Source organism: Oncorhynchus keta, unplaced genomic scaffold, assembly GCF_023373465.1.
Source record: "Oncorhynchus keta strain PuntledgeMale-10-30-2019 unplaced genomic scaffold, Oket_V2 Un_contig_5916_pilon_pilon, whole genome shotgun sequence".
NCBI classification, from domain to species: Eukaryota; Metazoa; Chordata; class Actinopteri; order Salmoniformes; family Salmonidae; genus Oncorhynchus; species Oncorhynchus keta.
This window is the reverse complement of record NW_026288583.1, coordinates 84016-108364: the sequence shown is the minus strand read 5'-3', so window position 1 is coordinate 108364 and position 24349 is coordinate 84016. Positions and strand designations below refer to the sequence as shown.

The 24349-nt window shown below is 41.7% G+C and overlaps 2 protein-coding genes across 2 annotated transcripts in view; one reads left to right on the top strand and one right to left on the bottom strand.

Moving 5' to 3' along the window:
- Nucleotides 1-16647, top strand: part of samd4a (sterile alpha motif domain containing 4A) — a 108326-nt gene extending 91679 nt beyond the window's left edge. Inside the window, exon 14 of the transcript XR_008121519.1 lies at nt 16520-16647. The gene's annotated coding sequence lies outside the window, so the exon portion shown is untranslated. The remainder of the gene's footprint in view (nt 1-16519) is intronic.
- LOC118362802 (GTP cyclohydrolase 1-like) lies at nt 584-23780 on the bottom strand. The gene is made up of 6 exons (XM_035743423.2): nt 23116-23780; nt 16600-16709; nt 14575-14630; nt 2807-2838; nt 2353-2437; nt 584-840 (listed from the first exon to the last, which is right to left on the bottom strand). The coding sequence occupies exons 1-6, from the start codon at nt 23477-23479 to the stop codon at nt 714-716; spliced, it is 774 nt and encodes a 257-aa protein (XP_035599316.1). The 5' UTR covers nt 23480-23780; the 3' UTR covers nt 584-713.
- Between the last annotated feature and the right edge of the window lie 569 nt (nt 23781-24349).

Below are 24349 nucleotides of genomic sequence, written 5' to 3'. Positions count from 1 at the left end.
TCGAGGCTTAAAAATAATGATTTGTCTTCTTCCCTTCATCTACACTGATTGAAGTAGATTTAACAAGTGACATCGATAAGGGATCATATCTTAACTGGATTCACCGGGTCAGTCTGTCGTGGAAAAAGCAGTTCTTAAAGTTGTTTTTTACACTCAGTGTATGTTGGCTCAAACGCAAAATTACCTTAATTTATATAGCGGAATCTATAATGCTTCCACTTTACAGATATGTCAGTTTTGGAATAAAACCCTATGGTCCTAGCTTACATGGATAAAAATATATTGCAAAAATATATCAGAATAAAATTAAAAAACAAGATTAATAAATTGTTTTTAATATTAGGATGTTCCTATGTAGGTATAAGTATCTTTACTGTAATTGGTAGTTCAATCTTATTAAAAGTAAATAAAAAAATAAAAGGACAAAATTAAGCAACCATAAAAACACTGGCTCAATGATTAGTGTTTTTTAGGTTAAGCCTGCCACCTGGCAGACAGCATTAAGTAATACATGGCTATGTCATGTGACCATATGATGATTTGGAAGGGGGTGGAGGAATAAAACACACACACACAACGCACACACACCCACCAAGCCCGGACTCTAGGCTTTGTACAGAAATTGCTGTGTGCCGGCTGCTGCTCCAACCAGGCGACAGGGAGAGTGGATCCGAGTTGGGCTGTGCAGCAGGTTTGTCGGCTGGTAGTCCCTCTCAGCTCCTGATGAGGGTGAGGAACTCGTCCCGTGTCTTGGGGTCCTCCCGGAACACCCCCAGCATGGTGCTGGTCACAGTCTTGCTGTTCATCTTCTGCACCCCCCTCATCACCATGCACATGTGACTATGCAGGAAGAATGGAGGAGAGACTAAATGCATCATTATACATTGGTGTTATATATACAGTGGCAAGAAAAAGTATGTGAACCCTTTGGAAATACCTGGATTTTCTTCACACAGTGTTGTGTGTTCCTTCCAAACAATGCAACTTTAGTTTAATCTGTCCACAGAGAACGGCTACTCCTAGGGAGAGTAGCAACAGTGCTGAACTTTCTCAATTTTTAGACAATTTGTCTTACCGTGGACGGATGAACATCAAGGCTTTTAGAGATACTTTTGTAACGCTTTCTAGCTTTATGCAAGTCAACAATACTAAATCTTAAGTCTTCTGTGATCTCTTTTGTTCAAGGCATGGTTCACATCAGGCAATGCTTACTGTGAACAGCAAACTCAAATGTTGTGAGTGTTTTCTATAGGGCAAAGCAGCTCTAACCAACATCTCCAATCTCATCTCATTGATTGGACTCCAGGTTTTTCTTTTCTTTTTTTCCACCTTTATTCAACCAGGTAGGCTAGTTGAGAACAAGTTCTCATTTGCAACTGTGACCTGGCCAAGAAAGCAAAGCAGTGTGACACAGACAACAACACAGAGTTACACATGGAGTAAGCAATAAACAAGCCAATAACACAAACAAATCAATGACACAGTAGAAAAAAGAAAGTCTATATACAGTGTCTGCAAAAGGCATGAGGAGGTAGGCAATAATAGGCCATAGGAGCGAATAGTTACAATTTAGCAGATTGACACTGGAGTGATAAATGAGCAGATGATGATGGGCAAGTAGAGATACTGGTGTGCAAAAGAGCATAAAAGTAGATAAAATAAAAACAGTATGGGGATGAGGTAGATAGTCCATCTGTAAATAGCCCACCTAATCTATGTACAGCTGCAGCGATCGGTTAGCTGCTCAGATAGTTGATGTTTAAAGTTGGTGAGGGAAATAAGGTTAGTTGACTCCTGACTCCAATTAGCTTTTGGAGAGGTTATTAGCCTAGGGTTTCACATACTTTTTCCAACCTACACTGAATGAAATACAATAATGTGTGTGTTATTAGTTTAAGCACAATGTTGGTCTATTGTTGTGACTTAGATCCGATCAAATTTGATAACCAATTTATGCAGAAATCCAGGTAATTTCAAAGGGTTAAAATACTTTTTCTTTTAGCTGTAGTTATTAGATGTGGGTGTATGATAAATGTCATGTTAGTGACGCATTGAAGATTGTCCAGATATGACCTTGCACAATATATTTGGTTTCAATTATGTGTGTTTGTGTTTTGACTGACATTATTGCATTGGCAATAAGGTACTTTTGCCTCTGTGGATAGACTTGACTGGACAGATATTGCCCAGAAACTACCTCATTGGGAAGAGAAAGGGCATATTTGTTTTCCTAAGGATTTGTTCATATGAATGTGTATACACCATACAGCTAACATTCAAGCCACATTTTTCCATAGTCTTTAATGTATGGGGCTTTTAATATCAGTGGTGAGGGAAAAGAGAGAGACATACGTTGCCTCAATGACGACGCCCACCCCGGCAGGCTGCAGAGCTTCAGTGATCGCCACAGCAATTTGTTTGGTCAACCGCTCTTGAACTGAAAGAGAACAGACAGATAAACACGGTCCAAGTCAGAGAGCAAAGTCAAACACGATATCTGACATGATCGACCATGACATGGCAGGTTACCGTTTGTTCTAAGTAACAACACTTACCAGGCTGTCAACCAACTGACCATCTCGAAAAAGGACAATGTGGGAATAAAAATAATGCACGATTTGAATTTGAATGCAATTAATAAATTGTTACTGTGGTATTTACAGTGTAAGAATACACGAATGACAGACAAGTCCTAAAAAAAAAAAATACGCAAATATTGTCTTTGAGACAGAATAAAAACTCTCGTTCACTTTATTGTCCATCAACTCTCGAAAGTATAAATTGATTGTTATATGTCTGGAAATACCTTGCAGTCGACGGCTGTAGATTTCAACAATCCTGGGGAGAGATTAGGGGAAAAGGCATTGGGAAAAAACTTTCATTACATGAGAACACCCAAGTGGTAAGATTTACAGTGAGGCAAATAGGCTTACATTGTCAAAGAGGGATTACACATTCTTCAGGGACAAAGTGGAAACTAGAAAGAGACATCTCTTCACAACAGAGGTCACACTTTACAGTGTCACTCAAATAGGTTGATTTGTATTGGTTTGGACAGGGTGAAGTTTCTAAGAGCTGTTGTAATTTGTTTGTTTAAAGAACAGACTCAATCAAATCCATCCAATTTTTGCATACACAATACACTGGGAAATCTTTCAGTAATAGGAATTTATCTGCTACAGTGTTTCTGCAGGACCCATAATAAATGTTGTGATTTAATATGAATATTGGGTTAAAAAAAAAGTGTTATTTTTATTGTGTACCTTCTGCAATGAGTCTTTGGTTTAAATAAGCCAACTTTGCCTTCAGAAAGAATTCACACCCATTTACTTATTCCACATATTGTGTTACAGCCTGAATTCAAAATTGATAAATGCATTTTTTATATTGATAAATACATCCCCCTCAACCATCTACACACACACAATACCCCATAATGACAAAGTGAAAACATGTTTGTAGATTTTGTTTCGCAAATGTATTAGAAATAACATACAGAAATATCACATAAGTATTCACACCCCTGAGTCAATACTTTGTAGAGGCACCTTTGGCAGTGATTACAGCTGTGTCTTTATGTCTAAGAACTTCCCACACCTGGATTGTGCAACATTTGCCCATGATCCTTTTCAAAATTATTCAAGCTCTGTCACATTGGTTGTTGATAGACAACCATTTTTCAGATTTTGTCATAGATTTAATTCAAAACTAATTTGGCCACTACGTAATGTTCACCGTCTTCTTGGTAAGCAACTCCAGTGTAGGTTTGGCCTTGTGTTTTAGGTTATTGTCCTGCTGAAAGATTAATTAATCTTCCAGTGTTTGGTGGAAAGTAGACACAACCAGGTTTTAGCTCCATTCCATTTCTTTTTTATCCTGAAAAACTCCCTAGTCCTTAAAGATTACAAGCATATGCATAACATGATGCAACCACCACTATGCTTGAAAATATGGAGAGTGGAACTCCGTAATGTGCTATATTGGATTTGCCCCAAACATAACACTTTGTATTCAGGACAAAAAGTTAATTGCTTTGCCAATTTTTTTGCACTATTTCTTTAGTGCCTTGTTGCAAATAGGGCACGTTTTGGAATATTTGTATTATGTCCAGGCTTCTTTCTTGTCATTGTCAATTAGGTTAGCATTGTGGAGTAACTACAATGTTGTTGATGCATCCTCAGTTCTCCCACCACAGCCATTAAAACGCTGTAACTGTTTCAAAGTCACCATTGGCCTCATGGTGAAATCCTTGAGCGGTTGAAAACCAGTGTGAAATGGCTAGCTAGTAAGTGAGGTGCGCGCTAGTAGCGTTTCAAATCGGTGACGTCACTTGCTGAGACCTTGAAGTAGTTGCCAAGCCAAGGGAAACTTTTGTGGCGCGATGGGTAATGGTGCTTTGAGTGTGACTGTTGTCTATGTGTGCTGGTTCGGGGCGAGGAGAAGGACGGAAGCAAAACTGTTACATTGATGCTGTTGACCCAGATCACTGGTTTCTGCGGAAAAGGAGGGTGAGTAACTGGTGTGAAATGGCTGGCTAGTTAGCGGGGTGCGCGCTAGTAACATTTCAATCGGTGACGTCACTCACTCTGAGACATTGAAGTAGTTGTTTCCCTTGCTCTGCAAGGGCTGCTGCTTTTGTGGAGCAATAGGTTTGTGCCCAGGTAGGGGCGAGGAGAGAAATGGAAGCAATACTGTTATCTTCCTCTACGGCAACGGAGTTAGGAAAGACGCCTGTGTCTTTGTAGTGACTAGGTGTATTGATACCCCATCCAAAGTGTAATTGATAACATCCTCATGCTCAAAGGGATATTCAATGTCTGCTATTAATTATTTATTTTTGTATCTACTAAATAGGTGCCCTTATTTGTGAGGCATTGGAAAATCTCCATGGTCTTTGAGGTTAAATGTGTGTTTGAAATTCACTGATCAACTGAGGGACCTTACAGATAATTGTATGTGTGGGGAACAGAGATGAGGTAGTTATTCAAATATCATGTTAAACGCTATTATTTCACACAGCGTCAATCCAAGCAATTTATTATGTATCGGCTGTATTACATCTGGCCGTGATTGGGAGTCCCATAGGGTGGCGGACAATTGGCCCAGCATCGCCTGGGTTTGGCAGGGATACGCCGTCATTGTAAATAAGAATTTGTTCTTAACTGACTTGCCTTTTAAAAGGTTAAAATAAATGTGACTTGTTAAGCACATTTTTACTCCTGAACTTATTTAGGCTTGCCCTAACAAAGGGGTTAAATAGTTGACTCAAGACGTTTCAGCTTTTCATTTTTAATTAATGTAATTTTGTATTTATTTTATTTTTTACTAAATGTAATAAATGTTAAATTCAGGCTGTAACAACAAAATGTGGAATAAGTCAAGGGGTGTGAATACTTTCTGAAGCCACTGTGCATACAGATGTAGGGACTTAATTTTAGCCAGTTTACTACAGCAGGAAATGTGAATTATATATATTTTTTAAATTGTAGTGGTTGATACATTTTTCGTATGAGGAAATCAAGTCTGACATTTTAAAGTAGAAATTACAAACTTTAGAAACCTTGAATAGACTACAAGTTTTAATTTCCTGCTGAGGGATCAAATTCTGGTGATTTTCAAGGAGAGTGTGTGGTATTCTGTGGCAGTCACACTGACAACCAGTTGTAAGTTCCAACCTCCAGTGAGTCAATCTGAGTAGCAGAGCAGTGGATCACGCTAGCCTCATCATAGCCTGACATCCCCTTTGACCCAATGCTCTTTTACAAACATATGACCTCTCCTATCCCTGCAGTTCCATCACTTGGCTCAGCAAAATGCCACAGAACAAGAGGATTACGAAGACTTTCAAATGGGCAGATGCATCGATATGAAGGGATAAAACTGTTGCATCCATCTCAAGCACATTTTGGGTGCAACGCCTTTCAGAGCTCAATTCTTATAAAATTGTATATGTCACATGCTTCGTAGACAACAGGTGTAGACTAACAGTGACATGCTTTCTTGCAGGTCCATATCCAACAATGCAGAGTTATATTTTTTTTATAAAAATATAGCCACACGAGGAATAAACACAGTGAATAACGAATAAAAATAACATGGCTATACACTGAGTGTACAAAACATTAGGAACACGTAATCTTTCCATTCCAGACTGACCAGATGAAAGCTATGATCCCTTATTGATGCCACTTGTTTAAATCTACTTCAAACAGTGCAGATGAAAGGGAGGAGACAGGTTAAAGACGGATTTTTAAGCCTTGAGACATGGTATGTATGTATGTATGTATGTATTTATGTATGCATGCATGCTTGCCATTGAGGGTTAATGTGCAAAAGGCCAGCATCCCGGAGTTGCCTTTTCACTGTTGACGTTGAGACTGGTGTTTTGCGGGTACTATTTAATGAAACTGCCAGTTGAGGACTTGTGAGGTGTCTCTTTCTCAAACTAGACACACTAATGTACTTGTCCTCTTGCTCAGTTGTGAACCGGGCCCTCCCACTCCTCATTCTATTCTGGTTAGAGCCAATTTGCGCTGTTCTGTGAAGGGAGTAGTACACAGCGTTGTACGAGATCTTCAGTTGCTTGGCAATTTCTCATATGGAATAGCCTTAATTTCTCAGAACAAGAATTTATAGTCATTTACAACATTAACAGTGTATTTCTGATCAATTTGATGTTATTTTAAAAATGGGCAAACATTTTTTGCTTTTCTTTAAAAAACAAGGACATTTCTAAGTGACCCCAAACTTCTGAACGGTAGTGTATGTGTTTGGGTGTCAGTGTAAGTATGTGTGAGTCAGTGGAGGCTGGTGGGGAGAACTATAGGAGGATGGACTCATTGTAATGTCTGGAATAGAATAAAGTGCAAAAGAGTCAATGCAGGTAGTCCAGGGAGCCATTTGTTTAGGTATTTAGCAGTCTTGTTTAGAAGTCTTGTGGCTTGGGGGTAGAAACGGTTCAGGGTCCTGTTGGTTCCAGACTTGGTGCATTGGTATTGCTTGCCATGCGGTAGCAGAAAGAACAGTCTGTGGCTTGGGTGGCTGGAGTCTGACCATTTTTTGGGCCTTTCTAACACCTAAGCTAAGGCCCTAACATTTAAAAAAATATACAGTATGTTTTTACCTGGCCTTATTTCTATTACAGCATATTGGATGACTGATTCATATTCCACTCATACAGCGATAGGTTTAGGTTTCTACATGATACTTGAATTTTCCCTATACCCATCATGAGGTTGCTACAACCTAGCTTACAAATGAAAGTTTACAACAAAAGAGAAAATATTTTAGTGATCAAGGTGACATACAGCGACATATTCAATAATGCCTTGCACAAACTCACCTGCATTTAGCTGATCTAGGGTGTAATCATTAGTCCAAACAGATGAAAATGCAGTTGTGTTTATCCCCGTTTCGTTCCGTTTGCTTCATTTTAAGAAACGTTTTTCAAAAGAATTAGCAGAATGAATACACCCCTAATAGTCTACTTTAATAGCTGCCACATACAAACAGTATGATCACTTTGCTCGTCGTATAATTCCTTCTCACATCTATTCGCTAGTCTGTGACCAGGCAAAAAAAAAATAATAATAATCCAAGCCAAACCGCTAAATAGTTCACCATATTAGCTAACATCATAGTAAATATACAGTTTAAGTCAGAAGTTTACATATACTTTGGTTGGAGTCATTAAAACTAATTTTTCAGTGGGCCAGAAGTTTACATACACTAAATTGACTGTGCCTTTAAACAGCTTGGAAAATTCCAGAAAAATATGTTATGGCTTTAGAAGCTTCTGATTGACATAATTTGAGTCAATTGGAGGTGTACCTGTGGATTTATTTCAAGGCCTGGGAAAATCAAAAAGAAATCAGCCAACACCTCAGAAAATAAATTGTAGACCTCCACAAGACTGGTTCATCCTCGGGAGCAATTTCGCAAGTATAAACACCATGAGACCACGCAGCTGTCATACCACTCAGGAAGGAGACGCGTTCTGTCTTCTAGAGATATGAACGTACTTTGGTGTGAAAATTGCAAATCAATCCAAGAACAAACAGCAAAGGACCTTGTGAAGATGCTGGAGGAAACAGGTGCAAAAGTATCTATATCCACAGTAAAACGAGTCCTATATCGACATAACCTGAAAAGGCCTCTCAGCAAGGAAGCCACTGCTCCAAAACCGCCATAAAAAAAAGCCAGACTACGGTTTGCAACTGCACATGGGGACAGAGATTGTACTTTTTGGAGAACTGTCCTCTGGTCTGATGAAACAAAAATAGAACTGTTTGGCCATAATGGCCATCATTATGTTTGGAAGAAAAAAGGGGGAGGCTTCCAAGCCAAAGAACACCACCCCAACCGTGAAGCACTGGGGTGGCCACATCCTGTTGTGGGGGTGCTTTGCTGCAAGAGGGGCTGGTGCACATCACAAAATAGATGGCATCATGAGGAGGAAAATGACGTGGATATATTGAGGCAATATCTCAAGACATCAGTCAGGAAGTTAAAGCTTGGTCGCAAATGGGTCTTCCAAATGGACAATGACCCCAAGCATACTTCCAAAGTTGTGGGAAAATGGCTTAAGGACAACAAAGTCAAGGTATTAGAGTGGCCATCACAAAGCCCTGACCTCAATCCCATAGAAGATTTGTGGGCAGAACTGAAAAAGCGTGTGCGAGAAAGGAGGCCTACAAACCTGACTCAGTTACACCAGCTCTGTCAGGAAGAATGGGCCAAAATTCACCCAAGCTTGTGGAAGGCTACCCGAAACATTTGACCCAAATTAAACCATTTAAAGGCAATGCTACCAAATACTAATTGAGTGTGTATGTAAACTTCTGACCCACTGGGAATGTGAAGAAATAAATAAAAGCTGAAATAAATCATTCTCTCTACAATTATTCTGACATTTCACATTCTTAAAATAAAGTGGTGATCCTAACTGACCTAAAACAGGGAATTTTTACTGGGATTAAAAAAAGGGATTTGTGAAACTGAGTTTAAATGTATTTAGCTAAGGTGTATGTAAACTTCCCACTTTAACTGTAGCTACTAGAACTAACGTGTTAGTAAACCCGCTACAATCATGCAGTATAGTGTACAGCAAGTTACACTGGCGAGCCCGGGTTGCTATAAATTAATAAAACCAAAAGCTTACCTCGACTTGGAAGAGTTCCAGTGTTGGATAGTCATAGGTAGCTAGCTAACATAGCATCCCGATCTGTTTGAGCAAGTGAAACTAGATAGCTGCATTCGCTAGCTAAGTAACATTAAAGCTGCAATATAACTTTTTGGGCGACAACCAAATTCACATAGAAGTGCGTGTTATTCACTGAACAAAAATACTAATACGCTAAATTACTTAGTACATATAAAAAAGTCCAATTGAAATATATTTATTAGGCCCTAATCTATGGATTTCACATTACTGGAAATAAACATATGCATCAGATGGTCACAGATACTTAAAAAATAAAGTAGGGGCGTGGATGAGAAAACCAGTCAGTATCTGGTGTGACCACCATTTGGCTCATGCAGCGCGACATCTACTTCACAATAGAGTTGATCAGGCTGTCGATTGTGTCCCTTGAAATGTTGTCCCACTTCTCTTCAATGGCTATGCAAAGTTGCTGGATATTGGCAGGAACTGGAACACGCTGTCGTACACGTCAATCCAGAGCATCCCAAAATATGCTCAATGGTCGACATGTCTGGTGAGTATGCAGGCCATGGAAGAACTGGGGCATTTTTAGCTTCCAGGAAATGTGTACAGATGGCGGCGGATGAATGGCACGACAATGGGACTCAGGATCTCGACGCGGTTTCTCTGTGCATTCAAATTGCCATCGGTAAAATGCAAATGTGTTCGTTGTCCGTAGCTTGCAACAACACATCATCAGTAGGGTAAAACTAACCTGTCTCACGACGGTCTAAACACAGCTCACGTTCCCTATTAGTGGGTGAACAATCCAACGCTTGGTGAATTCTGCTTCACAATGATAGGAAGAGCCGACATCGAAGGATGCTCTGCCTGCCATAACTCCACCGCCACCATGGGGCACTCTGTTCACAGCATTGACATCAGCAAACCCCTCGCCTGCATGACGCCACATCTGCCGGTACAGTTGAAACTGGGATTAATCCGTGAAGAGCACACTTCTCCAGCGTGCCAGTGCTCATTGAAGTTGGTTACGACGCTAAACTTCAGTCAGGTCAAGACGCTGGTGAGGACAAGCATGCAGATTACCTTCCCTGAGACGGTTTCTGAAAGTTTGTGTAAACCCACAGTTTCATCAGCTGACCAAGTGGCTGGTCTTAGACAATCCCTTAGGTGAAGCCGGAACTGACATGGTCTACGGTTGTGAGGCCCATTGGACGTACTGCCAAATTCTCTAAAACTATGTTTGAGGCGATTTATGGTAGAGAGATTAACATGTAATTCCTTGGCAACAGCTCTGATGTACATTCCTGCAGTCAGCATGACAATTGCACACTCCCTCAAAACATCTGTGGCATTGTGTTGTGTGACAAAACAGTACATTTTAGAGAGGCCTTTTATTATCACGCTGTTTAATCAGCTTCTTGATATATCACACCTGTCAGGTGGATGGATAATCTTGGCCAAGTAGAAATATCAGGGTTGTAAACATATTTGTGCACAAAATTCGAGAAATAAGCTTTTTGTGCGTTTGGAACATTTCTGGGATCATTTATTTCAGCTTATGAAACATGGGACCAACACTTTACATGTTGCATTTATATTTTTGCCCAGTATAGATCTGTCATTATCATTGAAAGCAAGTCTAAGAAGGGTTAGAGCTGTTCTATGAGCGCTATTTCTATTGCTTCCCATTCTGAAGTTTTTTTTGTCTTTTACTGTCGTACTCCGAAAGTAATTGCAATTGCGCACACATTGATGTCAGACATGCACCTACTGTACCCTAATGCTCTGTTGCCGATGACTGGGATGAATGCAGGAGCAGATTTCAGCAGCAGGACAAGACACCCTTATATCAGTCAGAGGGTATGTAGGTGATAGGCCTATCTGGCTTATATAATGATGGTCATAATGCTTCTTGACAGTGTCAAAAAGTGCATTTTCTTAGTCCAAGTAAAGTGACACAGGATGGTCATAATGCTTCATGACAGAGTCATAAAGTGTATTTTCTACAAGTTATTTAAAAAAAATGCAGAATATAACAAAGGATTTAAGAAACGAAAGGAAACTTCTTGGCAGGGCAAAAAATATTTGAATAAATGTGGGTTTTGACACTTATGTATGCGTCATAACCAGCCATACAATAACGCAAAATGTCATAACAGGGATAAATATGGGTTATGAGTGGTATGACCATATTATGACAAGTTGTCAGCTATTATAACATGGTTATGACTCCAGAGTGGCGCAGTAATCTAAGGCACTGCATTGCGGTGCTAGAGGTGTCACTACAGACCCTGGTTCGATCCCAGGCTGTAACACAACCGGCTGTGATCGGGAGACCCATAGGGTGGCTCACAATTGGCCCAGCGTCATGATAGTAGGGGAGGGTTTGACCGGGGTAGGCCTTCGATAGGGTGGACAACTTGTCATGTTCATGCTGCAAGAGCTCTGATAGGTTGGAGAACGTCCTCTGGAAGTTGTCATAATTACTGTGTAAGTTTATGGAATGGAGTGAGAACCATGAGCCTCCTAAGGTTTTGTATTGAAGTCAATCTACCCAGAGCAGGACAGAAACGAGCTGTCCTCCGGCTACACGCAGAAAGTACTGTAGACCTTCATTGCAAAACAGTGTGTTTTAATAAAATTATACTAACATATTCACGTCCCCAAATCATTTATCTAAAAAAGATAACTTTAATGTTTCACTATTTAACATTTTCAGAAATTGGTCTTGGATGAATTTGCTGATGTGATCCATGACCAGCCTTTCAAAGTATTTAATGGTATGGGCAATAATGCTATGGGGTGATAGTTTAGACAGGTTACCTTGGCGTTCTTGGCCACAGGCACTATGGTGGTCTGCTTGAAACATGTAGGTATTACAGACTGGGGGTTGAAAATGTCAGTTTAGCCACTTGCCAACTGATCAGTGCATGCTCCGAGTACGCGTCCTGGTAATCCGTCTGCAGCCTTGAGAATGTTAACCTGTTTAAAAGTCTTACTCACGTCGGCTGCGGTGAGCGTGATCACACAGTCGTCCGTAACAGGTGGTGCGCTCATGCATGGTTCAGTGTTGCTTGCCTCAAAGCGAGCATAGAAGGCATTTAGCTCGTCTGGGAAGCGCATGGCTGGGTTTCCCTTAGTAATCCGTGATAGTTAGCAAGCCCTGCCACATCAGACGAGTGTCAGGTATAGTATGATAGTGGGATTTCTTATAAGCGTCCATGTCAATGTCCCACTCCTTGAAAGCGGCAGCTCTAGCCTATAGCTCATGGCGGATGTTGCCTGAAATCCATGGCTTCTGGTTGGGGTATGTACGTATCGTCATTGTGGAGACGACATCGTCGAAGCACTTAATGTAGCCAGTGACTGATGTGGCGCACTTCTCAATGCCATCGGATGAATCCCAGAGCATATTCCAGTCTGTGCAAGCAAAACAGTCCTGAAGCTTAGCATTCACCCAATCAGATCACTTCCAAATTGAGCGTGTCACTGGTACAGCCTTTTGGGGTTTTTTGCTTGTAAGTAGGAATCAGGATGATAAGAGTTAGGGTCAAATGGAGGATGAGTTTTGTATGAGTCTCTGTTTGTAGAGTAAAGGTGATCTGGAGTTTTTTCCCCCTCTAGTTGCACAGGTGACATGGTAGAAATGAAGTCAAATGGATGAGTTTTCCTGCATTAAAATAACTGGCAACTAGGAGCGCTGCCTCTGGATGAGCATTTTCTTGTTGACTTATGGCCCTATATAGCTCGTTGAGTGCTGTCTTAGTGCTTAGCATCGGTTTGTGGTGGTAAATAGACAGCTACGAAAAATATAAATAAACTCTGGGTAAATAGTATGGTCTACAGCTAATCATGAGTTATAACTCCTTGATATTAGAGATCGCGAACCAGCTTTTGTTAATGGACCGTTGGGGGAGTTGCAGCGATGAGACAAGATTGTAATTGGAACTCAATTGGATATCACAATTATTATTATTTTTTATAAAAAGACACACCCCAACCACCCTTGAGTTTACGAGACACTGCCGTTCTGTCTTGCCGATGCATAGAAAAACTAGCTAGCTTTATAATAACCATGTCCTCGTTCAGCCACAGTTCTTCAGGTCCCGTTGATAGGATACTTTTGAACAGAGCTCGTCTAGTTTGTTCTACAGTGATTCGCAGATAGAGTAGGGGTGGTTTATTCACTCTCTGCTTTCATCAGAGTGCCCCCACGTCGGCCTCTATATGGAACGTCTTTTCCTCTTTCGAGTGTCTGGGATTAGTAGAATTCTTCATCCAAATCAGAGGTTAGTGATCACATTTCTGAAGTCCAGAAGCTCTTTTCGGTCATAGGAAACAATGGCGGAAACATTATGTACAAAAAAAAGTTAAGATTAGCACAATATTTTTGGTCAGGAGCCCGTAAAACAGTTTACCGCTATACCTGCCAGTGCCATTACCTGAAGTGTACTCTCCAAAATAAAAGTTACTCTTTCAAAAATAAAAGTATTGCTGGTATTGTGTTTTGTATGGTGAGCACTGGTGTATCAGCATGTGTGCCTGCGTAGCTGCGTGTGGCATAGACACCATGGCCACATGGGTGTAGAAGGGAAGTAATATAATAATAATAATATATGCCATTTAACAGACGCTTTTATCCAAAGCGACTTACAGTCATGTGTGCATACATTCTACGTATGGGTGGTCCCGGGGATCGAACCCACTACCCTGGCGTTACAAGCGCCATGCTCTACCAACTGAGCTACAGAAGTAAGAGTATGTATTAGTGAAAGGGGCTAAGCCTCAGGTATTGGGTCAGATGGGATCAGAATCCTCTCGTCACATACACACTCCTAATCAGCTTAAGGTTCCACCCTGAATGGCCTCTCCACTTAAATAGCCTCACAGCAAACACTACGGCTATGCTACACGAACGCTACACTGTAGAAGCTAATGTATAGCTAACCCACTAAACCCAGGTCCAGCTCTCTGGGCTACAACATGAGTCAGCCTCTTAGTTCATCAAAGTGTTGTAGTTCCTATTATCTAATAGGTGACCATATTGTACTGTATTGCCTGAAGGACTGTCTAGGAACAGATTACATATTTGTACATGATACTGCACACATGGATTGAGTCTAGGTAATCCCGATCCCTCCAATTTCCCAATATCCAACCCTACTGTTAGGATTTTTTTGTCATAGGTCATACCTTCGTGCGGTTCCCTGGTATACCGGCAAGAACATCAATAGCTAACGATATCCACACTGAAGAAGGCTGTTAAGTCGAAAGTCTCAGTACACTATCCCCTTTGTTCAAAATAATTTTTACTGCAATTGAAAAATTAAGTAGCTTTTTGCAACATCCATTACATTTTATTTAATATCACAATAGCAAATACACTATTACACTTTCCATACACTTACCTGGCCAGCTTGCTGAGACCCAGCACCCTCTTATTGGGGAGGTAGCCTATATGGACCTGGGGGAGAGAAGAGAGACCAATTCTGCCATTAATGATGGCCAACTTCCGCATTATAGCATATTCACAACAACAGACAGTAAATCATGTTGTCCCAAATTCTGCACTGACAAACAGACCCAACTGGCATGATATGTACAGTATATCTCAGTGTTTGAAGTGGGCTGGATATGAATCAATGGATTCCACCCCATGTCTTCTGTGTATAAGAAGACTGTTAGCCCGCTGAGCTATAGCCTAGGCATTAGGGAGCGAACACATGTGAGCGAACACATTTCTCCTCAACAAGTTCTCATCACGTGATGAAGGCAAGCTGAACATTTCCTTTCCACCTTGATGGGCTGCTGCGTGGGAAAGATAAGAATCATAAGAAGCAAAGGCAAAAGGCAACATTTATCTAAAGGCCATCGGAGAAGTGAAGGGGAGGTAAGGGAGTCACGTCTGCACCATGGATAAATAAGCAGCAGATGAAAGCCCTGAAGAGGATTGAGCTCGACTCTCCTCCCCATCCAGCTGGTGAGCCTGCTACTGCAGGCTAAATACCCCCTCCATACCCCCTCCCTCCCTCCACCCATTCCCCACCCACCCTCCACTCAAATGTCAGCAGCAATGTGCTGAAACAGGCAGAGAGAGAAAGGGCATGAATGCAAGGATTTCCCCTCCTACTCTTTTCTCCCTCTTTTTGCTAGGTAGTGATAAAATGCATTTCTGAACAGGGTGAATTTAAAAAATGAAGAAAAATCTTCACTTTGAAAAAAAGGGATTCACGTTTGATTAAAAGTGGGGATCAGATATGGGCATCATGGTTTTTCAAAGGTATGTGGTGTAAAAGTAGGCCTAACAGCATAGCTCAATGAAAACAAATACCACCTTGTTGTTAGGTGATAAGAGACACTAAAAGCGTTAAAAGACGACTGACTGGACGTGCTAAAAAAATATTTTTAATCTTAGCCCTGAGCTTGGGGGGGAGAAATCGGTGAGTCATTATAGCGCTCGGCGATCGGCTCAGATAGATGCGCGGGGAAATATATAAGTGTGTTGATAAGAGGCGACTAGCACTTGTGATGACAACAGGGAGCTATCAGCGGGGAAATTAGGTGGACGGGAGTAATGTGGCCTTCTGACAGCCAGCCGCTGACAAACAAACACACACCACAAAGACAAAAACGACCTGTGTGTGTGTGTGTCCAGAGAGAGAGCTACCGCTATCATCACGGCACATTTGCACCGTGAAAAGGATATGAAAGGATCAATGGCCTCCCTCTTTGGTCTTAAATGGCAAACACCTGCAGGGTAAGATTAGGGGAGAATAGAGGGGAAGATGCTAGGTCTACAGTACTAAAATGTCAAAACAGGAGAATTTACAAAGGCAACCGTGTCTCACTTGAAGCCCCACTGACAGGATTTCAGTTAATTTGGGATGTGTTCCAAATGGCATCCTATTGCCAATATAGTACAAACAGTGTATTATACAGGGAATAGGGTGCCATTTGGAATGCCACTTTGGTCAGTGCCGGTTGCCATTTTTTCTTACCAGTAGTTTAATCACAGCTGGGCTCAATTACAGGCTCAGTGGACAAAGGCCTTATCAGTGCCCCTGAGGATGTTTCTACATGGGGCACTTATTTGGGGTGTTTAGCAGTGGGGTATTATGTGTGAGAGTACAGTAGCCCATTCATTTAATTTCAAATTGTGGCATCACCTCAGCCACAGAATTAGGCCTACAACTTCAACCTCGCACACAAAAATGCATAAAAATCAACCATGCAAGCCATGGTAATATAGAAAGTAGGCCTACTCATTGTTGTGAACAAGATTGTCTGAGAAGCACTTTCGCTGAGTTAAACATGTGTATAAACCCGCATTTTTATTGTGTTGATTCAATGCAGGATCCAACCTAGAAGAAATTCCCCATAATTGGAGATTGTGCATCATGGACTGGTGTGGGTCTGGGGTGCAAATAGGTTACCCTTCCAAAGATGGGCACCAGGTGGTGCTCGCACATGGAGAACATGTCAATGTCCTTTACGATCACCATCTCGTCGTGGTCCTCGTCAAAGATTGCGTCATTCAGCACGTCTGCGGAAGCAAAGAGAAAAAGAGAGTGAGACGGATAAGTGCAAGACCCATCGAGTCGACGCCATACAGCTCCGAGACACTTAACAAGACGCGCAACAGACGAGACCAGACAGCCCTCGGCAACCTAATCATTCACTCTACCTCCATTCCATAAGCCTGCTGTTTTTATCTGGCAAACATTGTAATTATATCTCGACTCCCATATAGCCCTACCGCTCTTCCTGTTTGTCATTTTATTTCATTTTCTCTCCTAGCGGAGCTCATATCATTGTTCAAATAAATCCATGGGTTTTTATCTGTTTGTGACGATGCGCCCTCCCTTCTCCCTGACGGAGGTTTTTAATTTCCTGGCCGCCTATCTACAGAGGTTGGGTTGAAATGGGAGGTAAGTTTCCATGGTAACATGGTGAGTGAGTGGACTGTCTGACTTGTTGCTCTAGGGTCCTGCCTTGTTGATGTGGTTTTGCCACTTGTCTGTACAAGCAGCAGCCGGTTTGGGCGCTATGGCGATGAGATCACTAGCTAAACAACAACAGTAGTTTCACCATTGATAAGTCAGACAAGGCCTATATGCTGATTGGATGAGAGCATCTGCTAAATTAACTAAATGTTAATGTATAGCAGGGGTACACAATTACTATGAGAAAGTCCACATCACTAAGGACTTAGTCCACACACCCCCACATAGTCTTCTCCCTCGCAAATGCACCACCCTCGACCGCAAAGCGCTTACAGAGGGTGTTGCGGACAACCCAGTACATCACGGGGGACAAACTCCCTGCCACCAAGGACCTCTATATCTGGTGGTGTCAGAGGAAGGCCCGAAAATTTGCCAAAGACTCCAGCCACCCAAACCACAGACTGCTCACTCTGCTCTGGTACGGTTTCCCGGACAGTAGCATCGGCTCTCGGACCAACATGCTCCGAGACAGCTTTTACCCCCAAGCCATAAGACTGCTAAACAGCCATAGGACTGCTAAATAGCCATAGGACTGCTAAATAGCCATAGGACTGCTAAATAGCCATAGGACTGCTAAATAGCCATAGGACTGCTAAATAGTTCATTAGATGGTTAGCCGGACTATCTGCATTGACCCCATCTTGCACGGACCCTATGTCCACTCACAAGACTATAAACAGTGTGTATATACACACACACGCCACGCTGACAATTTCACACACACGCTGCTACTCAGTTTATTTATTATTATATCATCATCATCATCAATCCTGCCTAGTCACTTTACCCTGCCTTCATGTACATATCTACTTCATACATTGATCTGGCACTGATACTCCCTGTATATAGCTTCATTCTTGTGTACATTATTCCTCGTGTTACTATTTTTATAATAATCACAGACAAGCTGCAAAACCACAACAAGGTAGGACCCTAAAGCAACAAGTCAGACCCTCTGCTCACTCACCATGTTACCATGGTAACTTTACCTCCCACTCCAACCCAACCTCAGTAGATAGGCTGCCAGGAAATTAAAAACCTTGCTTTTGCATCCATGGGAAGGGCTCGTAAGCAAGCATTTCATAGTAAAGTCTACACCCGTTGTATTCTGCGCATGTGACAAATTAAATGAGATTTGACTGAATTCCTAATAAAACGAATATATATATTTTTTTACATTTTATTTTGGGACCCGCAGTCTGTATTGACTCTGCTCTTAAATGTAATGTAAATGCTCTGGGTCCGGATCTGGATCCCGGTCCATCAGTTGAGTATGGCTGATGTATAGGATAAGAATTATTAGAATATCAAGTGCAGTTTCACTAGACTGGTTAAAAAACAAAATGAACAAATGCTGATTTCACATCACTGTTAGAATATTATGATTTCTTTATTGACAATTGGAGGTAACAGTCTTTCATAGATTCACTGCTCTCTGACACGTTCAGTAGGTTAGAATAAAGTCATTAAGAACATTAATGATAATATTTGAACGTGCTTAAAGGAACAGTGCTACTATTTGGGTTTTCCACTCAAGCAGTACTCCAAATGTCTCCCTCCAATGTGTTTTTTTGGTAAAGCTCTACTGATGAAATCGAGCACCATCCCCAGTTCATCTCACCAACCTAAGGGCAGCAGATGTTCAGAGAGCAGTTGCCCCTCACCAGTCTGGTTCCCTACACTCCACACACACACACTACACACACACGTGACTGGGCCACAGCAAAAGAACAGGAAATCAAATCAGCATCAACTCATCTCAGACAAAAACCACACAGTCACTATGGCTACATTACAAATTGTCAGGATGTCAAGCGCTGGTGGCCAATCTGCTTTCTATCCCCATCTCCCTTTTTCTCTCTCCTCTCTCCCTTCCTCCCTCACTACCCTTCTCTCAATCCCCTGTAGCAGTGCTGTCCTCCCCCTGCCCCTTCGCATCAACACCTAAATGAGAAAGAAACACCTTAATGATTGGTTGACAAATAGTGCATCCCACAATGCAGGTGACGGCTGCATGGTGCACTTGGTGAGAAGCAACTGCACCAACTCGAAGGAGACTTCATCAAAAACTGCAAGTCTGACAAATTTATACCTATAAAGCACTTTGAAAGGCGGTGACCAACGATTGTCAACGACTTGACAAAAGTGAGTCGCTCGAACGTGACATATGCATATTGCTTTACTGCCTTCAAATGCAGCTATGAAGGATATGCCATTCAGGTTTTTCTTGGAATCTCATGTGTTGATAGCATCATACATAAACATGAATGGCATCTCTTCCTATGAATACCTTCTTCCTAATGCATAATAAGCACATAGCATAATGCATAAATGAGAAGTAACATGAACCCACTTCATAATGCATTTATTGCAAAATATATAATGCATGACATAGGTGCTAATAACTGCTCATAAACATCTAGATAAGCACATAATAAGCAACTAGATAAGGAATTATACAGCCTAGTCATAATGCCCTATGAACAAAATGTTATAATACACTATATTAAAATAGTAAGGACAATGAGCCTCATAGGGCTAGATTTCATTCCACTACGAACCCGTCTTGCGCAACAAACACGAGTCATTATTTTTATTAACAGAAATGACAAAGTCTGGGTCAGCATCGAGGGATTTTAGTGGAAATTCTGTGAATAAGTGAGAATGTGTAGAAACTAAGTGTGTGTGTGAGTGAAAGAGACTGTCCACTGTTGGAGTTAGAAGACCCTATAAAAGTAAGACCTACCAGTTCAGCTCTGCATTATTCACACTGACATCCTGTACGCCCTGGGCACTCATAAAACGAGTCACTTATTTGCTCACACAAACAGACACACACATGCGCACACACACACACGAAACACACATGGCATGTGCAAGCAACCACACAGTCTCACACTCACACATACACAAAAGTATGTGGACACCTGCTCGTCGAACATGTCATTCCAAAATCATGGGCATTAATATGGAGTTGGTCCCCCCTTTGCTGCGATAACAGCTTCCACTCTTCTGGGAAGGCTTTCCACTAGATGTTGGAACATTGCTGCGAGGACTTGCTTTCATTCAGCCACAAGAACATTAGTGAGGTCGGGCACTGATGTTGGGTGATTTGGAACGCCGACAGCGAGCCATGCCCATTCAACCCAAAGGTGTTCGATGGGGTTGAGGTCAGGGCTCTGTGCAGGCCAATCAAGTTCTTCCACACCGATCTCGACAAACCATTTCTGTATGGACCTCACTTTGTGCATGGTGGCATTGTAATGCTGAAACGGAAAGGGCCTTCCCCTCCAACTGTTGCCACAAAGTTGGAAGCACAGAATCATCTAGAATGTATGCTGTGGCGTTAATATTTCCTGTCACAGGAACTAAGGGGCCTAGCCCGAACCATGAAAAACAGCCCCAGACCATTATTTCTCCTCCACCAAATTTTACAGTTGGCACTATGCCTTCTCCTGACATCCGCCAAACCCAGATTTGTCCGTCGGACTACCAGATGGTGAAGTGATGGTGAAGTGTGATTCATCACTCCAGAGAACACGTCTCCACTGCTCAACCCATTTCATGAAGCTCCCGACAAACAGTTATTGTGCTGACGTTGCATCCAGAGGCAGTTTGGAACTTGGTAGTGAGCGTTGCAACCAATGTGTTGTTCGTAACATCAGGCCAGGAAGAAATGTATTAAACCTAATTTCATCACAAATACACTTGACTCTTCAATTCTTTGGTAAGGCGATTTTTACACGCTACAGCTCTCTGAGGTTCCGTTCTGTGAGCCTGTGTCGCCTACGATTTTGCGACTGAGCCGTTGTTGCTCCTAGAAGTTTCTACTTCACAATAACAGCACTTTCAGTTGACCATGGCAGCTTTAGCAGGGAATACATTTGATAACCTAACTTGTTGGAAAGGTGGCACTCTTCGGTACGGCCATTCTACTGCCAATGTTTGTCTATGGAGATTGCATGGCTGTGTGCTCGATGTCACACACCTGTCAGCAACAGGTATGGGTGAAATTGCCAAATTCACTCATTTGAAGGGGTGTCCACATACTTTTGTAGTGTATATCCATATATCCACTGGCTCACTGTGACAAGGCGAATATGACACCTATTGCGGTTTTCCGCAATCTGATTAAGCCTATTCCTGGACTAAAAAGCACTTGGAATGAAGATTCTTCTTTGAGAATCTCCTTTGTTTTTCATCCAGGCTTAGTCTGGGTTTGTGAAACTGGCCATAGAAGTTAGTCAGCTCTTCAAAAATCTTCAATACATTACACATTTAAACAAAGTGGTGGTGCAGAATAAGAGCTAATCCAAAAAGGGAGAGAATACTACTCGCTTCAGTGCTCCTGAACACGCAACCGTGACTCATCGTGACGCTTCACTTTTTGCTGGATTTACTGTTTGGTTTGGCCCCACGTTTCCATACCACAACACCTCAAACAGTGGGGAAAGAGCATTGAGTCCATATAAACCAGACAGGGCCCAAGCATTCTCAAGTTATCCAAGATGCATGTTTTTCAGCTAGAGAAGATGAGTGTCACTAACACATTCTCTCCGTATGTCTCCTCAAACATATTACACAGAACCTCAAAGTGCTCCCCGCGAAACCAACTCCAGATGGGTTTTTGGTGGGGGGAGGGCGGAGTTAATAATACTGCGAGGGGCAGCTCCCCAGCTCCACCACTAAAACAGTCCCAACCATGGAGAACAGAACCAATAAAGTCTGGTAAGGATGACCAGGGGACTTGTTGAGCCTTGATATGCAAGGTAACTGTTTCCTAAGGATGGACAGAAATAGCGGTATTGTGTAGAAAGAAGGGTATCACAGACAAATGAGGGAAAAGTGCATCAACAGAGAATATTAGAAACAACATTTATTGTAGGGTTACTTGTCTATGAATGTACGCTGAACATAGATTGTGCATCCTTCTTTCTTGATGTACTATTTTGTACTCAACTGCTCTAAATCACATACTATGGTCATTTGAGAGAAGCCTGTCTCCAATGCCAATAATGATTTCAAATGTTGTACTGCACAGCTCTAAATAAGAATCTGTAGCTCTTATACTGAACATTGTTTTACAAAAAAACAATCAAGTTAATTGAATGTGCGGCTAAGCATCTTCTAAAACACCTGACCATAGACTACGGATGTAAGAAGTGTGTATACATACAGTATCAATCAAAAGTTTGGACACCTACTCATTCAAGGGTTTTGTCCAGCTGGTTTGCGCTTAGCTCTTGTTTTTCAACAGGACAACGACCCAACACACTTCCAGGCTGTGTAAGGGATACTTGATCAAGAAGATGAGTAATTGAGTGCCGCATCAGATTACCTGGCCTCCACAATCACCCGACCACAACCCAATTGAGATGGTTTGGGATTCATTGGACCGCAAAGTGAAGGAAAAGCAGCCAAAAAGTGCTCAGCATATGTGGGAACTCCTTAAAGACTGTTGAAAAAGCATTCCAGGTGAAGCTGGTTGAGAGAATGCCAAGTGTGTGCAAAGTTGTCATCAAGGCAAAGGGTGGCCACTTTGAAGAATCTCAAATATAAAATATATTTTGATTTGTTTAACACTTTGTTGGTTACTACATGATTCCATGTGTTATTTCATAGTGTTGATCTCTTCACTATTATTATACAATGTATAAAAGAGTAAAAATAAAGAAACACCCATGAATGAGTAGGTGTGTCCAAACTTTTGACTGGTACAGTAATATATATATATATATATTAATAACAGTTATATCAGCATAATAAATAGCATATTTCTCCTTCCAAAACAGATTTCTTGATTGGAGTTCAGTAGCCTAAGTAAATCACATCTAAATGTGTCTATATTTCAGGTAAATTAAAAGGTTTAGTTTTAAGGTCACTTTCTTTCTTACAACATAGGAAAGTGTTGACAACTTGGGGAAAGGGACATTCCGACTGACTCACCTATGATTTTCTCCTGGTAGCCCTTGGTGAAGAACTGCATGGCAGTCGCGGCTCTCCACGGAGTTTTTAGAAGTCCCTGTCTTTGCGGGTCCTCCCCGAGCCCCCGGAGAATAGTGGTGTAGGCAGCCGCAAGACAAGGCAAGTTGATCTCGTTGTCTTCCATACTTCGGGTGCGCTCATGCTTCCAGCCCTCTACCACCGAGGACCCTGTGTGCGAACTCGACTCACCGGCCGTCCCCGTCCCTTGAGCTAGGCCTACCAAGATCTGGTTGTCTTTTTTTACCAAGTGTCCATTAATAGAACTTTCGTTCGTAGTCGGTTTACTGTCCGCTTCATTATCGTGACACTGTTTTGAGCGCTCCATAGTTCAGAATTGACGTGAGGTCTTTTCACTAATGGAGGATGCGCTTTCCAGTGTTTTTCGCTTAATGGACGCAGCTTTGTTTTTGAACGCCCCACCTGCAGAGTACACTGCCGTCACCTGAATGCATCAAAGTACATGAAGCACTCACTCTCAGACGGTTGGTACCCCATGGCTTTATATCGATATAATCCTCGTGCATTTCTATTGGTCGAGCATTTTGTGTACGTCACGTTCTGTCAGTTGTATGTAGTAAGCCAATGGAGAACATTGCCTGTCTACTCAAACTCCTTTCTCCGGCCAAATGCTACGCCACGCCCACGGATGTTAGTTTCTTCTCTGGAATGAGTCTGGCTCTGAGTACCCCCCTGATGGTTTTGAGAATGAAAATGTATTCTAGACCGTCTGATTGGTCTCAGAAACCAATGGGATGGGCGTTTTGAAAATTCGTCATTGGCTTTGGTACTCTGATTGGTTAGGGATGATCCAATAACTGATGACTGTTTTGGCCAACGCCTCTCATTTTGAGGTCACCATAAACCACTTCAATTATGGCAGTCTCTAACAAGATTTCCATCCAACCTTTTTATGCTAGCAAAGTACATGTCAGATAAAACAAAATGTAATGAAAGGCCTGATGTTAACAGAACATTTGTCAGTAAACTTTCCAAATGTTGACAAGGTGATCTTTTTGTGGCAGTAAAAATGAATTATGCGAGAAATGTGGTGGAAACGCTTTTATGAGCAAATATGTATATAATAACAAAGTAAACTTGGGAGTCATGTGATGATATGTTTTGTGTGGTCCTCCCACTATGACTTGTCAAGAGAGCATACAGTTTATTAGGCTACAGATTAAATAAATTATGAACT

Coding starts and splice junctions, on each gene's coding strand:
- LOC118362802 (XM_035743423.2), bottom strand. CDS start 23,479: ATGGAGCGCTCAAAACAGTGTCACGATAATGAAGCGGACAGTAAACCG. Junction 16,710..23,115: donor CTACCAGGAGAAAATCATAG/GTGAGTCAGTCG, acceptor TTGCTTCCGCAG/ACGTGCTGAATGACGCAATC. Junction 2,438..2,806: donor CTACAGCCGTCGACTGCAAG/GTATTTCCAGAC, acceptor GTTCTCTTTCAG/TTCAAGAGCGGTTGACCAAA.